Genomic DNA, 17,954 nt, shown 5'->3' with positions numbered 1-17,954 from the left:
AGGGAGAATTATTGACTGGAGGTGATGATGTGCATGCAGGGAAAAGCTCCTCCGTAAAAAACAAAAAAAAAAAGGGGGGGCTCTCTACAACAACAGCGACCTACACAAGAGGTAAGTTAGCAGATATACACACTCGCACACTCACAACACACAACCAATTTGGAGCAAATGGCATCTATCTCTGCGCTGAGACCAACTGGCCACCTTCACGCCGAGCTTTCTGACAAAAGTAACAAAATACAAACCCACCTTCATGGCTGGAGGGGCAACACTTTTACTCTCCTGACGCTCCACGCAAGACGAGAACGCACACGGAAAGGCTCTGGCGAGGATGCGACATGAAAACCTATCTCATGTGTTATTCAGAAGATTAAACCAGAGCCTGAAGGCAGGACAGAGTCCACGGTGGCATCGTTCTGTGAGTGAACCAACACCAGCAGACTGGTGTCACAGCAGCAGACACAGACAGACGCAGGTGTAACAAGCTGCAATCATAATGGCTGCCTGTGGCTCCAGGCCCCTGGCATGGCATGCTCATTTAATGACATGGATTAAACAGAACAAAGCCATCAATAATGTTAATTATCTGTTACGACTGTGCTTTATCTGCAGCGAGGAGACAAAGTGGCTCACGATGATGACCAAAACTCATTATTACCCTACAGTAGTGGAGGAATTACTATTACTAAAGATCCTTATGTGATAAGGACTACAACTACATTTGTCTCACAGTTTTACTTACTTGTTCCTCTCCAGATATCACATATATTTCCGGTCTACTGAAAGTCATGTATAAATTTTATGATTTTGAATTTTTTTCTGGTCAACTAAAAGAGCACATGACCCTCTATGGATGAAGAAATTCTCAAATTTCTTAGGCCTATTTTAAAGGAAGGATATTACGCTCAATATTACGCTCATTTTCAGCTTCATACTTTTATTTTAGGTTACGACTAGAGTCGGTTTACATGCTTTAATGCTCAAAAGACTCATTAGTTTTCTGTCCACTGTTGCAGCGCTGTTTTCCCCCTCTGACTGAGACGCTCTGCTTCTGTCTCTTTAAGGCCCCTCCTTCTGAATACCCAGAATCCTCTGATAGGTTAGCACACACACGTCTGAGCCAGCGCAGGTAACAACACCAGAGCAGCTTCACTAAATCCATTCTTATGTGACAAACTAGCCGCTGGGCATGAACTGCGCAAATAATTTGACATGGTGGCATAGTGTGATCTACTGTTGGTGCTGATTTTGACCTTTTTAACTTCTGAGATTGTTTACATGCACAATAACATACATACTATCACTTGTTTCTGCACTATGTAACTTCAGTGAGAAGGCCGAATCACTGCCTTATATACATGTTTACTTCAACATACCAGTTTTCAACACATAACACTGTTATGACGTAATGAGATTTGTTTGTAGTCAGCACCTATATTACGTCTGACAGATTGTTACAGACTTTACAGACTTGTATTAACGACAGCAGTGGTCCACTCTGAAGCTGTGGGGGGGTGCCAAATCGCACAAAATGCCAATTTCTACATGATGTTGCCTTAAGTAAAGGATCTGGGTACTTCGCTCACTGCCACATAGTATCAACTAGAGTCACACCACAGGTGTAACCATGTTCGACCAGAGCCTTACTGGTTTTAGTTAGTTAAAGGTTTAAATGTATTATTTCTGTTGATGGAGCTTGCCTGCTGACATTTAATCATTCAGAGAGCTGTGCTTTAGTCTGACATTTTGAGAAATACATTTATTCTCTCCCTTTATTTTTTGCCTAGAGGTATTTCAAGAAAATCAATACCGTTCTCGCGTCTGTAAGGTAAATATGAAGATATCACACACAGTCAGATAGCTTGGTGGTGAGTTTAGTTGATAAGCTCACTACTGCTTGGCTCTGTTTAATATAAACATCATATACATTTTTTAAAAAATGCCTCCATCTTCAAAGCTAACTAATTCACACATGGCATGTTTCATTTGTTTAATGCATACAGAAGATGGCCGATTTTGCTACCTTCAGACAGAGGCCAGCTAGCCGTTTCCCCCTCTTTCTAGTCTTTGTGCTAAGCTAAGCTAACCTGCTACTGGCTGTAGCTTCATCATTAATGGACAAACATTCTGTCTATCTTCGCATCTAAAATAAAACAAATCAGGGTATTCCTTAGAACAAAAAAACTACTCCTGTAAATATCATCTCAGTTTTGTCAGCTGAGTTGTCGCAGCATCTGCTTCTGTCTCTCCAGCTCGTTCACTCAGACAGAGATGTAAACACCAACACGAGCTGGTGTCTTTTCCCCCCGCAGTGACCCTGCTGCTACTACTGTACAACAGCAACTCCTGCTTGTTGCCTCTGATGTTGTCTCCCTCAAGGATTTACAGTACTACGCTGTAATATGACCCCGTTGACTCTGCAGCGCTGCCTTCTTCCTTCACGATCCTGTGTGTTTATGTACTAGTTACAAATGATGCCGTTGTGTGTGTGTGTGTGTGCTTGTGTCTCCCAGGGGCGTGTCGCTGCTGTATCATAGCGTGGTCGATAAGGGAATCTGCCCGTGTGACACAACGGATTACTGCTGCCTGGTCTCAGCCCAGAAAAAGACTGCGAGAGGGACCCCGGCAGAAATGGCAGCTCCGCTCTGCCGCTCTAATTCTGGCTGACAGAAACGTTCTAGGAGAAATTTCCTGCGCTCGCTCTAAAGTTCTGTCTTCATTACCAGTGTTCCACTTCGGATTTGTTTCTTTCTTCTGATGAGAAAGGGCGAACATTTGTAAACATGAAGCGCTGCTGCACGGCGCACGGAGAAGATGAGAGTCTCAGCAGAGAGGGGAGGGAGGATCTAACGGCTCGTCCAAAAACAAGACATAACGCCACTGAAATAAACCCTCTGCAACCAATATGATAATCTGATCTTTCCCCCCTCTTGAATTACCACTGATGATGCCACCATCTGCAGGTCAGAAATCCCTCAATGTGGCTGATTTTGCGAGGTGGCAGTATGACCTTTTCAATCCTAATGAGAGGTGACATTTCATTCCTCTCCTTGGAGCCGGATGAGACACTTTATCTGTGCCAGCTGGTTGGTTTTAGATACAGAAGCAGCTTGAGTCTTTTTGTGGCTTTATTGCTGCAGATATCTTGTCTGCGTTCGGCACAGGCAGCGAGCCTTCTGTACTGTACGTTCACGTCTACAGTACAGCGTAGGGCTGCTGCATTGATTGGATCACAACAGTCTCTAGTGGCAAAACAGACACAGTGCATGGAGAGGCAAAGACAGTGTTTTGTTTTTGCTGCCTGCATGTTCTTGGCATTTTGAGCATCAATGAACTGAGACAGTCTGTTTATAAAAAAAACCCTGTTATTTAGACAAACAGCAGACAAAGGAGCAGACTAACACTTGAGCTACAACACTTGCTCTTTCCTCCCTCTAAAAGAGCATCCTGCTGATTATCAGCCATGCGACTAATAAAGCTGATCCTCAAAAGAAAAAGAAAAACATTGAAAAGAGCCTCGACTTGTCCTATAAATAAAAAACAGAGACATGAACAATGGGGAGAAAGGGAAAATGGGAACGAGCCAGGTTAAGAAGACAGTTATATTTAGCCGCACACTCGCATAGAGTTCAAATAGAGCTGCAGAAATCTTTAAGATCCACGGTGAAGTGAAGTTTTCATCTGTGGAGTGAGCTAATCTCCTGTGAGAAGCAGAGCGGCAATGTGACTGTCATCAGGAAGCAGAAGATCAAAAAACGAAGGCTGACAAAAGGATTTCTTCTTCTTCTTTTTGCCGCATGAATATTTCATCGGCTAAAATTTTCAACCCGCGCAGCTACTGTTGTTAAAATGAATGAATATCTGTGGAAAGGGAAGGGGATTTAAAACATGATAGGAGTGAAAAAAACTTGGTGCCTTGATGACAGCCGATGATGTGTTTGTTACTCTGCGTGATCTTTAGAGCGGAAAATCTACCACAGGAGACCGAAGCTCAGCGTCAGACCTCTCTGCAAGATCCTCGTCTCATCAGGGAGCAATAAGGCTCCACTGTATTTAAACACTGACGAATGCTCACTGTCAGCTTGTATAATAATACAGTAAATCACCAAGAGGAAGAGGGACAGTCTCCCAGCGAGGCAGCGGCCTGCTGACGTGCTGTTGACAGGTCCGTGGAGGTGGTGGTGGGGGAGGGAGGACGACGTGATCGATGGCGTGTCGACAGAGCGTCGAAGGTGCTGGGCGGGGGGGGATGGACGACCTGTTGAGACACCCTGTGGTAGCAGAGGAGCAGGTCGATAGCGAATAAGTCTGTCAGAAGCTACCACGAAACAGGAGTAAAGGCTGATACTCGTTAGGAGCCAAAGGGGGAACGCTTGTTTTTAGAGTGAAGGGGGAGGAGGAAAAAACAAAACAAAAACACGTCTGGCTCGTTACAGTGGTCGTTACATGTTGCATGACGCGAGCTCAGTGTGCAGCGTGAGGGCTGTGTCATCTCCAGATGGCAGCCAGAGCCATCAGCGAGCAGCAGTGTGTGTGTGTGTGTGTGTGTGTGTGTGTGTGTGTGTGTGTGTGTGTGTGTGTGTGCGCTGTGTGTGTGCGCTGTGTGTGTGTGTGTATTCCCAGAGCTTACAGCCTCACCCTCTCCACCTTTGCAACCATGGCAACGCCGAGCAAGAGGTCCTGCTGAGGATGCTGTGCTGTCCTGAGGGGAGGCGCTGCGCTGGGCGACAGCACATTTGCTTTGTGCGTATCCTTTCCTACGTGAACGTTTGGATAGTCAGCGACAATAAATTGTTTTATTATTTATTCTTTCATTTGATTTTGTTGTACCTCATTTTATGATTCATTGCACAAATAACGTTTTATATTTGGGTTTGTATCTCAGCGTTTTCTAAAAAGATTGTGACTCCAACGACTTTAGTTCAGATTTGATTAGCCTCATGTTCCAGCCAAGACCTTTGGAGCTGCTACAATCAATATTTTTACACTGACGAAGCATCAAATGTCAGCACTCAATGTAAAAAGGGGTCATCAGAGATACTGGATCATTAACATTGTGTTTCAGCATTTCTCCCTTCACTGCTTTGCCTTCTGAAGCTTTATTGCAGCTTTATTTTCATAGCTTTGGTTTGAGCAAGAAAAGCTCTAAAAGCGCTCTTCACACTACCTGCTCAGCACCTGACAGCAGACGGACAAAATTAGTGACTGAGTGGTGAGCATAGTGAAGCATTTATATGATAAGAGTTGACTGGGGCAGAAGGCAAAACAGAGCTAAAAGCAGTGTTAATATTAGAGATGAGATCATGATGATGGGAAACTTGTCTGTAAACACGTTTGGATACTGCAATTAGCCACCTTGTGATTTCAATAACATTTTGATTAATTGGGCAGCAACACTGCTTCATGACAGCTGGGTTCAAGCCACTATTTGGTAGTTGACTGTATCACATTAAAAGGTGACGGTATGTCAGTGTTCACACCTTGTTTTCGCTGTCCCCCAGGCAGCCAAAAATATCTGTTAGGGCAGGTTGTAGCACATGTAGTATGAGGTCATGCATGATTTCCCATAGTCGTGTCACACTTTCATTTCTGTGTACTAGATCTATTTCTTTACGACAGAATATTGGAGCCAAATTGAGAAAATAGTCTGAATATTACAAGAATGAAGTTGTAACCTTAAGAGAAAAAAGGCTTAGGTTATTATTATGAGAATTTTGTCATAGTTATACAAGAAAAAAGTCACATTATGACAAAAAAAGTTACAGTATTTCAAGAAAAATGTCTAAGGTTAATATTATTAATATTATTATAAGATATTACGAGACTAAATTTGTATTTTAACGAGAGACATAGTCATACAAGTCATAATGAAGCATCTTGAATTATTCTTGTAACGCTATCACTGTTACAAGAATAAAGTCAGAATTTTAAAAAAGAGAAAATTACATCACATTATGTAAATAAAATCGTAAGTCTTTTGAAAAAAAAGAAGCAATTTTTAGGAAAATATATTACCAGTGATCTGTGAACGGGTGAGAGCACCGTCTAATGGCAGCCTCCATAATGTCTACATGCAAATAGCTTCCCTCTTGGTCTGAGTCTTTAAAGGAACGTAAAAAGCAAAGCTCCTGATTTGATTCCAGCCGAGGACCTTTGTTTCATCTCTCCCTGCTCATTTCCTGTCATCTCCCAACTGTTGACTCTGAGCACAGCTTTAACCGCACATCTGTTTTTTTTTTTCTTCCCTCTTTGCACTGAGCTCTGTCGTAAGAAGGAGGTCGTCACAGGATAGACCCTCATTTCAGATGGCAGTGCGGCAGGTAACAAAGCCAGTGGCAGTCTTCAGTCAGCAGTCGTCAACCTGAAGCACACAGTTAGCCCGGGCTGCCGATAATAAGGGACAACCCATCACATCCCGCCGCTCTCCCTTTCTTTTATCGGGCTGCTGTTGTTGAGCTCAGTCTGGCTGATTTATCTGAGCTCTGGACGTCAAAGGAAGCACAGAGGAGCTAAACTAAGGCTTGGGAACCCGGCCAGACTGTCTTACTCAGATCTGGAGTATCTCTAACTAGAAGGCACAGTTCAGTGCATATGAGGACAGGCAGGAAGTGTGTGTGTGTGTGTGTGTGTGTGTGTGTCTGTGTGTGAGCCCTGGGCTGTATTACCCAACGGGAATTAGATCACAGTCAAGATGATTTATGATTCACTCCTTCTGAACTCCAATTTCCTGCGATCCAAAACAGGATAACACAATTATGTAGACAGGGAATTCACCTTTGATAAAGCACAATTTTTCCCAACATGAAACTTAAGCAAATTAATTTAAAGATAACGGCCGTGCGAGGTGTAATGACGCCTCACAGGATGAAGGATACCCAGCCGAGAATACACCCCGAGACACAATGGCTACACTCCAGTAATCTCTACAGAGGAATCAGGGCGCTCATAGCTCTTTGTGCTCTTCCCAGCAGATGCAGTCTGAGTAACCTTGATGTTTCCAAACCACCATATTTGCCACCAGCCTCCTCTGGGAACATTATTGCACTTTCTCTCTATCATAAGGGCGCTGTTGGAGGCTAAGTAAATTTCACACAGAGGCAGCCCATTAAACGTGATATAAAAACACACTTCCAGTGTATTTCTAATCGAAAATCTATAGCCTAGGCAGAGGTAAAAAAGAAATGACTAATGCATTATAGAGCAGCATGCCAATCTCAGATTAAGGTAGCCCGCTGGGAAATGAGCTTTTCACTAATGACTAGTGCTCAGAATTAAACGTGAATTCACAGCCGCTGTTAGAAAATTCACTGTAAGCAGCCAGCAGGGTTCATGTGTTGTGAGTAAAAAATGTTATGTGAGCCTATAAAATAACATTTCTGTGATGATTAACAGTACAATAATGAGTATGTATTAAAAAAAGAAAGAAAATCTGTGTAATTATGACACAAACCCAGTGGCTTAAATCAAGCAATTAACACTCAGTCGGTGTTATAATCTCTGAGATCTCATCGTAGACAGGAACATCTAATATACCTTAATTATAATCAGATATGATAAACTCATTTGGGAAACTAATGGGTAATTAATCCAAAAAACGACCTAAAAAAATGGGGCTCAGAAAGCAAAACTATTTTTATAGGTACTTTGAGGATGATTTGTTATTTGAATTACTTTTTTCACATATGTGATTGCAGGAGCTAATCATTTTCAAGGGAATTTCTTTTAATTTCATTCTCATATCCTAAACGTTCTCCATGAAGCGTTTAACTAGTGTTAAACTGAGACTGAAACAGTCTCACTGATCCCTCTATATGAACCATATTTAGAGAACAGCTAAATTATAAGCTATTTCAACCTTATATGTTCATGAGTAAAGCTGCTGTAAGTGAAACAGACAGGAAGGTAGCTAAAACGACAACATCGCTTAGAGCAGATAATATAAGTTATTACTGATTACTGAGTGCTGAGGATGAACTCAGGGGACTCACAGTCTGAGGACAGAAGCTGCTCTTTAGTCTGGTGTTACGGCACTAAATCAAAACTAATACTAAGAACAGGTGGCTGCTTTCTTTCACTCGCTTCCAAAGCAAATTCACGCACTAGCCACACCAAAACCTTGAGTAACAAAGGTGGTGCTCGTACCACTTTTACAAGTTCTCTGTATCTGCCAAATCATCGCCGACTATTAAGGATGCTAAAAAGGCGACAGCCACTCCAGCCACAGTCTGTTCACCCTGCTGCCATCTGGAAAAAGACACAGAGGTATCTGCTGCCGCACCACCAGATTACCGAGCAGCTTCACTCCCCAGACTGCAGACTCAGCACACCATAAAATAGTAATTCAGTGTTTCTACTGTGAAAATGTATCAACCAAATTTAGTTGTACTGTATTTCTATGGTTTTATCTGCACATATTTTTTTTAGTGTTTTTATCTGTTATTGGATGACTTCCAGTAAGATTCTGTCTTTATCGTCTATTTGTCAAAACATTTTTTACAGGAACACTTACAGCTACTTCAAGGTAGTTTTTATTTTTACAAAAGTAGCCTTAACTTTGTCTCAGTGCCTTGGCGTACAACTAGAACGCGGATTGGATCATTTGGTTTCGGACACTGTGACAGGCATTAAGAATATCAACTGTACAGAAATAGCCAGTCCTCTCTGTAATGGTCTCATTTGCATATATAGGTCAAACAGAGGTGTCAGTTTTAAAGTAAGACTGTTTGATAACCAGGTAAGGCTCCCTGTAGCGCGTTTAAATCACAAAACTAAGTCAAACTTTTGAGGTGAGAACTTGGCCGATCCCCTTGAGGAACAGGTGAGCCTTCATGTCCCACGTCTGAGAAACCCTCATAATCGCTCCAACTTTTCATATACATGTGCAGACAGAGACCACTGCATGTTCACATGTCAGCTGTAATTATCGTAGTGGAGAAATGTTTCCATTTTCTCTGCTGTGCATAAAGAAAAAAAAAAAAAAAAAGCACAATACAGGCATGAAAGTGTCCCCGGGCTCCAGTCTGAAGGTGAAATGTCAGCGTACTTCACCTTTATGTACAACAACAATCAATTAAGAACACTCTGTGGTTTCCATTTGCAGTTAAGGGTAGAGATGAGGATAAAAGAACAACCGCTGATGTCTCCCCAGGTGACTCAAACTCTGCAACAAAACACTGATGCTTACACACTGAGCTCAGCAACAATTAATCAATCCCACACACACACACACACACACACACACTTCCTACAAACTATGCAGTTGCAGCGCCTGCACTTTGTGAGAGCTCATAAGAAGCAAGCAAATCAGGCCAGTGTTTACAAAAAGTCCTAATTACTGTAATTCCATTCCTTTTACCAGCTTTGGCAACCGCGCAGGTAAATATCAGGATGATTTAAAGGCTCTGAAGACATCTCCAAATCAATTTTTCTGCCCTTTCTCCTTCTGGAAAATAAATGAAAACAACAATAGCGCATTCAGACTTTTACTGAGCGGGGCGAGGGGTTGGAAATGGCACCTCCTTGAAATGGTCTCCCCATCTCCTGAGGCTAAAGGCAATTTCATGCTCCAGCACGACTCAGGGGGACATCAGGACGAAAGGTGACCTCAAGGTTAACAGTGCAAACCTAATAAATATATTGGCAACCCGGCGGTACAATAACAGCTCCTGGTCACACTCCTAAAATGCAATTCCGTGGTATAATTGCCGGAGAAAAATTGTGATTTCTAATTTTCCGGCAATGAAGTACTTCATAAAATGTACATCAAGGCTTTCAAATGGAATGAGGGAGACATGGCGAGCGCTGAGTCCACCCCGGGTGTTGTTGTTGATGGCCAGAGCAGTGTCGGCGTTCAGCCTGTTGCCAACCTTATCACTTGATTCTGGATGTGACAGACATCAATAATTCAGGGGAACATCGCAGTGTTGGCAGCTATTTAAAGATAAAAGGCCAGTCAAGTGTGCTCATGTTTGCTCTAGGTTTCAACTGCTGTCATCTGGAGACAAGCAGCACACTTATTAACAAGCCACTTCATCAGGCCTTTCGTGGAGGTGAAGAGTTTACAGGCCAACCGAAAGGCTAAAGCAGCTGCGTTCGCTTGTTGGGCTAAGGAGGGCTAATCAGGGACTATCTGCTTCCAGCTCCAGTCATTGAGGTAGAGTGTGGTCGATTAACGTTTCTGATACGTTCACATTACGTGATATCAACTGACTTTCATATCAGGAGAAGGAGGAGACGACAGTGGTGTTACAGGAAACCAGGCTGCCTGGGCCAGTGATTGTAGTTTGAGACAGACATTTCAACTTTTGTAAGCGTGACACAACTAGATACCTTTCTCATGACGTCTCCAGCCATGTTTGTGGAGACAAAGCCGGGTGTTCTCGGGACATCTCAGGCTGTGTCAGTGGTGACTAACGCAGGTATTTTTGGCCAAAACATGATCCTTTCCTGACGCTTACCAAGCTGTTTTTGTGCCTTAACCTCACCAGAGCGTAGGCACAGCACTGTCACGACATGAGATAGAAAACTGTTTCAAGTTCCAACATATCTGTGGTTTGCAGTTTCATACATATCATATCAGTATTTTCTAAAATACAGGTAAAGTGACGTAGTTCCAGTAACACCTTCATTAGTTTTTCACTGGGGGGAGGGTGGAGTAGCTGGACAAATGGAGAGGCTGCCTTTCTTTTGGCAACAAAACCAGGCAGCAGGCGCGACGATGAGACACGTTGTCAGCTGCTACATGTCTCATCACTGCATCGCCTGTCAATAAGTGGTGCTGCTGGTCAAAACCGAGGATTTTAAACCCAGACCACCATCTGTTCCGAAACCTAACCAAGTGTTTTTTTGCGCGTAAAACCAAATCAAACTTTCATCACAGTGTTGTCACGCCATAAAAACTGAGGCATAGAGAATCAACACGTGTGATTTGCAGAAACAACTGATGGGGTTGATTGCCAGCGCCTCCAAAAAATGAATCCCAAAATCACCGCTCTCAACACAATATGACCATTGCAGTGTCGCAGCAACCACAGGTGCAACTGACCTCCATTCTACAGTCACGGTTGGGTTAGATTTAGGAAAATAATGAGGTAGTACATCACGTAATGTGCGTCCCTGTGCAACTTCCATCGTGGAGGTAAAAAAGCCAAAAACGTGTGGATATTAAAGCATTAGATGCTGGAGAAGAGTGTCGCTTGATTCATCTTCATGACCTTATAACTGTTCAACTTGTATTCGCTGTTCTGCGTGCTGCTGCGTGTGTATTGCCAGCGAAAGAAACAGCTGGAAAGACAAGCTGGACACTGTCAACTCAAAGCGGAGCAGCGTTCTACAAAAATCAGTCAATAGCGGGCCACATACTGTCTCACATGAGGGGACACTGGATTCAATTGTGTGTCGCAAAACCAGCAAAAGCCACCATCGGTCATCAAAGCACAAGCGTTTGGAGCTACAGATCTTTTTCGTCCTTGCTCGACTGCTTTCCAAAAAAGTGCAACTTGTCTTTCAAAATACGAGCTGTCGGGAGCTGCCGTTCCCCACGGACATCTTTCCCCCTCTTGATTAAATTCAGATTTTTCTGGCTCTGGTACATTAACTGCCAAGATGGTGAGCAGCATACAAAACCCAAGAATCAGAGCTTTTCAAATCATCACAGACTGCAGCCGTGTCTTCGCAACAGTCTATGACCGAAGCCTTGTGAAGATCTTGGCAATCAGCACCACGGACAGCGCCAGGAGGAGGAACACAGAGTCACATCAGACAGGGATGATTTTCACATCACCATCATCACCATCACCATCATCATCACACCTGCCTATAATGAGGATCACACCAGCTCCCACAGACTCTTTTGAGTGCTCATCTGACCAGATGCAAGAGCTTGAGGAGGACAAAAAAAAAACACCGTAATTCATCGAAACACAAACCCACAAAGCTTCCAGCTGCTTAGAATAAAAAGGCAACCTTTTAAAACTTTCTGTGACCCAATCAGAGAGCTTCTATACCTCCAGGGATGGACTCTGCGGGCCCTGTGAGGGCTGTCTGTGTATACATGCATGTGTCTGAGAGTGTCAGTGGGAATCATCTAAAACTATACATCTGGAGATTTGTAATTTAAATTAAGTGAAAGTGTTCTTACGTCCTCGTCCTCCTGGAGGCATTTCTTGCGGTACTGGACGTGCGGTTTGCCGTCGACGAGTTGCTGAGGGGTCTTCGTGGCGTTTTCCTCGTCTGCGACCTGTCCACCGAGAAGGTGGCTGGCCTCAGGTGGGTGCGGGAAGGAATTGGTCGTATTGATCTTCCCGGTGAATCTCTGATACAGCGAAGCCATAATATAGGTCCAGTTCAGCTAAAAAGCAACTTACAGCATGTCACACGAGCCACAGACGGGTGTGTTTTCGGGGCAGATCTATTGGTTTTTATGCGCGCATCGCGGTGAACCGATGGCAGGCAGCCAGATTTCCACCTCCGGGATGGAGCCAAAAAAAAAAAAAAAAAAAAAAAAGATAAGGTGCTGAGCTAGTAAATAAACATCTACGGTTTGGTGGATGACTCACGGGCTTGAACTGATAGACCGATAGTGAGCGGGATCCTTCGCAGCGATGTCCTTTTAGCTGTGTCCAGGCGCGCAGCAGACTGGTGGGCTGAAGGTGTCAATAGTTGCTCTCATCTGTATTCACAACACGTTGTCTCCCCCTCTCCAGTTCCCCGATGCCTCCTCGCAGAGAGATAGCAGGCGGATGCGCTGAGTTTACGATCAGATATTCGATCCCACACCACGCTCCGGGAACGATTGTCCGCGAAATAAGAACAAAAAAAAAAAAAAAAAAGCGCGAAAGAGATACTGTTTCGACACTTTCTGCCGTGTTTCTCTTGGCGGACTGTCCTCACGCGTGGAGAGCGGTGAAGGACGCAGAGAGCCCGGCGGTGCTCTCCGCAGACGCGCTCTGCATGAGAAGTGACCGGCAGCTCTGACAGAGCAGCTTTCTACTGTCACCGCGCTCCTGCTGGGTGCTGCTTTTACGCACAGACACGCACCCGGCGATGCACGAGTTCCACCGGCGCTCAGCTCAACCTGAAACCTCGGATGAGCGAGTGGCGCTCATTTATGATTTCATGGACAGGGCCGTGTGTTTTTCTTTTTTTCTTCTTCGTCTTTTTTTTTTTTTTTCTTTAATTCCCCAAATGGTTGCAGACGGTCCCAGGGCGGAGCTCGAGTGCCTCTCTGTGGCGCACAGAATTAGGGCAGGCTGGGCAAACACCTTTCAAAGAGGTCGACTTCAGGTGCGAGACAGCGACTCATGTTGCTTTCGCTGAGATGACAGAGCTCTTGCAAAGTGAGGGACTCTTTTTTCATTTCGCATTTTCCTTAAAAAGAAAAAAACAACAACCAGAAAATGCAGCAAAAACGTGCTGAAATGCAAGGAAACTATTTTTATTTATTTATTTATTTATTTATTTATTGCTGTTACATGAAACTCTCTCCTTCAGGTCTCATAAATACTTCCCTTCATGTCACATCTTACAGAAATAACTCAAACATGAAAGAGTCTCTTCCTCCACATAATCATTTTCTCTTTTTTTTTTTTTTTTGCCTTTTCCTCCCATCACACATTTTAAGTCAGTCCACATCCACAAGTGTTCAGCTCATACTACACAGCAAGTGATTTCATGCTTGAAACGCTCACAGAGGCCGAAGCGAACGCAGCTCTCTGGTAAATGCTGAATATTGGCTTATACTCTGGGTTGGAGGGGGCAGTGGAGGGAAGGCTCTGGAGTGGAAGTGTTAAAATCTCTGCCATCCCCTGTCATGAATGCCAACGGCGAACACCCCTCAGCCTCTTGCTGTGAGGGCCCGAGCTGTATTTTTCTGGGAAATAGGTCATCTTCACAGGGGTACGGCTTCAAAAGCAGCACTGAAAGCATGGCTCCGACTACCACACACACACACACACACACACACACACACACACACACACACACACACACACACATTCTGTTGCTGTTTTGCATCTCCCATTAATTCAAATCAAGTTTATTCTGTAGTCGTTTGCAAAGAGTACTCAGGGCTGACTGACTACAACAGCAGAAATGAAAATATTCCACATATTGGACGTTGAACAAAGAGCGAGAGGGTTTCAATTAAATTATTTTTTTTCTCTTTACAAATGGTGAGTCATCTCTTTAGCTCTGAACGAACTGCTGGAGGCTCATTGATTCACAGCTTGAATTATGAATGTAACCTCTATAATAGGATGTGTATCTTGAATGCAGAGTATTGATTTCAAAAGGTTTGGACATTCATTCAAAAACAAGGACGTGGGACATTATTGCCTTTGCCTGATTAAAGCTGAGTCCCTATCCCCTCCCTCTCTCTCTTCGGTTTGAATCAATTCCCCTTTTGAATCTGAAAATGATTCACAAATCCATTCGACCACAACTTTGCCCGGTGCTTTTGCACGCTTTTTAATTGCGGCAGAGATTTATGTCGTGGGCTCAGCATCTGGGCTCCACTTAACACGCTGGCTCGCCTCGGTCCCTGTCATCATTTGTTTCTCTAGTTCATAAATGCCTTCGCTGGCTCTGCTCACCCCGGGGGAAATAGGTCCGAGTCACTTGACATCCATCCCAGCCTCCCTGATAGATGCCTTCCAATCTCCCCTCACCTTGTTGGGGAGCTATTGTGATCCGCCTGGCTGCTTTAACGCTCCCCTCAGGACCGTGCCGGGGAGTCTGGGCTCAGCTTGACTCCCCTATCGCCTCCCAGCAGATACAGCAGCTCTCACAAACATCACTGCAGTCATGCTCTTTCTTCTGAGAGGCAGAAAAATTGGAGAGGCATGTAATAACAGCTATAATGATAATGATAGCTGCAGCATGCCTAATACCTCTGCAGGCAGCTAATGGTGCTGTTGTAGCCGGTACAAGTTACTTCAGCCCTGATAGGGGACCTTGTCATTATATTTCAAGCTTATGAGAGACACATTTTGTCAGTTCTGCCTCTCTGGGGCTCCGCTGTGCAATAAGCTCTCCTGGGTGAGTTCACTTTTGATCCCAGTGAGAGTTTTCAAACAAAAGTTACCAAAGAATTTAACTGATAAAAGGCACAGATGTAATGTTATTATGACTCAGAAGGAAGTCATTTGTTTGTGTTCACACGCTCCGCAGAGTTCTGAGTAGTCCGAGACAGCCTGCAGGTCAAACGCCACCACGGTGTAAAAGATCAGTCTGCAACCAGGACGTCTGAGAAACAAAGTGGTGACCAAACTGTTCTCCAGCATAGGCTAATAAATAATGAATAGTAGTATATTGAAAGCAAATGAAGCTTTGTGATGTTTCTCCATTTCATCTTCAACCCAGCCTCACATCGGAATGTGTAATAGCTACGATGGTCCACAGCACAAAATGTAGGCGTTTGGCAATAATCGCTCTAAAATTGCATCATACTTACATTTTCTTCTGTCCTGCATCCAAAACCCATTCAAGAAACTCATGGAGCCCATGTCAAGGGAATCGTAAGATCAGAAAATGGATCTGGGAATCATGCCTACACAACTCTATCATCAGTGGAAAACACAGTATCTTAAAATTTCAGAAAATCAAAAAAATCCGGAAAAAGACTTCCGCAGTATTTTCCCAGATTTTTTTTGATTTTCCACTTTCGGCTACACACCTACACACCTGTTGATCCTAAGGTGTGCAAAAGCTGCGCTCTGTAAGATTTCTGCATTCAAATTCCTAGTGCAGTGCATGTTTTATTTTCAGTTCAAGTTTGTTATCATTCGTTACCGAAGATTTATCTGGGTTTACAAGAAAATTGTTGTAATGCAACATTTTCTGCTGTTACTATGCTGGTTGCTATGGACTCTCTCTAAAACAGCCTAGTCTCCACATTTTAAATCTTTGTATGAATTTCTATGTTATTTCTTTTAAGATTGGCTTAAAAGTTGATTGGACTTCCTGGACCCAGTGATGATGTATTCCTTCTTATTCTTTGGTTTTCCATCAGTTTACATTATTTCTGCTTCAGCTCTGATGAATAAAAATATCAGGAGGCTAAAATTTCCCAGGATTCTCAACCCCTGTTGCCCTCACCAGTCCTTTTTGCCTTTTTCTGTTACAAAACCAAAAAGAGTATGTTTAAGCCCATTTATAGTATTGTAATAGCTCTAGGTGTAGCTCAGTGTCTCAACGCAGTCATACCTGTTATTATCCATAATACCATCTATAATGTTCAGCACACATAAATGTGCTCACATTAACTCAAATGCCACCAGAGGCTCGTGGCTCCATCCGCATTCAGCACACAACGACAAAACGACACACAAATTAATTGGATGGAAGAGCAAACAGATCAATCAATCAACGTCTGTGGGAAGCGCAGTAATATCTAATTTCCTGTGAACATCAGTCAGCTGAGGAAGGAAATTACTGTGCCCCTCTACACGCATGTAACAGAATGGATTTAGTCACAGCCCACTGTAATCACATAATTTTCCACCATTTTCCATTTGGCATTAGCTGGACGCTAATGATTTCCCTTGATGCTGCACTGAGCCAACCGAAGCAACAAGTTTTTTTAATCATCCTGCTGCTTGTGTCGGATTACATGCCCCAGCTTTGATGTGGACAGAACACATATATTTTACAGCCTCAGCAGAGTCCATTGCTGTGGCATAAACAGTTTGCTCTCACATTAATTAGAAATCATAGACTCACTTAAACTCAGCAGTGTACATCAAATTTTCCCAATTATCAGAACCAGATGTCAAACAGGAAATGCGACATAAATCATCATGATGATCCCTCTGGATCAGAGGTTTTTAAAGTGTGAAGGGAGAGGGAAGAGGTGTGAGGTGAAGATACTGCATGAAGTGTAAGGAGCAATTTGGAGTCACTTATAGTAATTTGGCCCACTGACCATTGTGGCCCATAGCAGCAGCAGCAGTGGAAGCTGTGACACAGTTGGTACTTTAAAGCAACATTATGTTAGCCTGACATCAGCAGACCAATTCCCAAATGTGAATTAGTCTGAAACCTCTCAGTTCATTTTCACTTTCCAAGGGCCGTTATTATCAGGCGCAGGCCAAAGAGGCTCTCGACCAGGGATATATAATGAAACTGGATACAGGATTGAAGGCGGGGCTCTGTTCAGTCCTATGAAAGCTGCTCTGTGGTGCATGAAGCCATAAAAGTTGGATATGTGGGCAGAAAATTACCCCCAGCCCCTCGAGGTGTCCACTAAACTTCTTCCAGCTGAGCCAGCTAACTTCCACTATAGCCTCCAACTAACTTAATTCAAAATGTTATAGGACCTACTGGATCGAGTTCTGACAGTGAAATGAGGGTTTTGGCACTCAAAAAAATGTACTGACCATTTTACAGCCATTTCTTTTACAATGTCAGCTTATGGCAAAAAGCATTTTTGGGTGCATCAAGTGAGAGTCGCTTCAGGCCCTGTGCTTCAGGGAGCTTGCTCTTGAGGCAACTGGATGTAGCAACAAAACGTGTGTCGAAGTGCTAAACCAGTGTGCAGCTAAGAGCTTAGAGAAAATATAAGTTGGTTGGCTCCCACTAAATTGTGCGAGGTAACTATTACTAACATTAATACAAAGAGCAAGAGTTTCACAATCATTCTGACGGTGCCGACTTGTGATAGGAAGAGTGGTGCCTCAGTCTGCACCATGAATGCCTATTTTTAGCCATGTTATCAGGGTGAGCAGGTGTTGTGTACTGCAAGAAGGCAGTTTTACAGCACTTTACGTCACAACCGGATCCCATCTTATGCTGAAAAAAGTTTTCTAGTTTTTCCTCTGATGTCCTCCAGCTGCTCTGCGCCTAAAGTAAGCGCCAACTGCTAATAATTACTGTTAGCGCAGTTAGCCGTGCAGCTAGCTGAGTCAGCCCAAACTGGGAACGTCTTTTTGTAGCTCTGGTTCGTTGGCACCTTGTTC

The 17,954-nt window shown here is 43.6% G+C and overlaps 1 protein-coding gene across 3 annotated transcripts in view; it reads right to left on the bottom strand.

The window, feature by feature from the left end:
* The window catches only part of LOC119011466 (dipeptidyl aminopeptidase-like protein 6), a 90,191-nt gene that overhangs the window by 60,605 nt on the left and 11,632 nt on the right, over positions 1-17,954 (bottom strand). The window contains exon 1 of one of the 3 annotated variants that reach the window (XM_037084615.1): positions 12,140-12,776. The exons of the other annotated variants lie outside the window; for them this stretch is intronic. Within the exon in view, the coding sequence (XP_036940510.1) occupies positions 12,140-12,331 (192 nt within the window). The 5' untranslated portion in view covers positions 12,332-12,776. Of the gene's footprint in view, positions 1-12,139; positions 12,777-17,954 lie in introns of those variants that run through there. 3 annotated transcript variants of the gene reach the window in all.

Source organism: Acanthopagrus latus, chromosome 21 (genome assembly GCF_904848185.1).
Source record: "Acanthopagrus latus isolate v.2019 chromosome 21, fAcaLat1.1, whole genome shotgun sequence".
Taxonomy (NCBI): domain Eukaryota; kingdom Metazoa; phylum Chordata; class Actinopteri; order Spariformes; family Sparidae; genus Acanthopagrus; species Acanthopagrus latus.
This window is presented reverse-complemented; position numbering and strand designations above follow the sequence as displayed.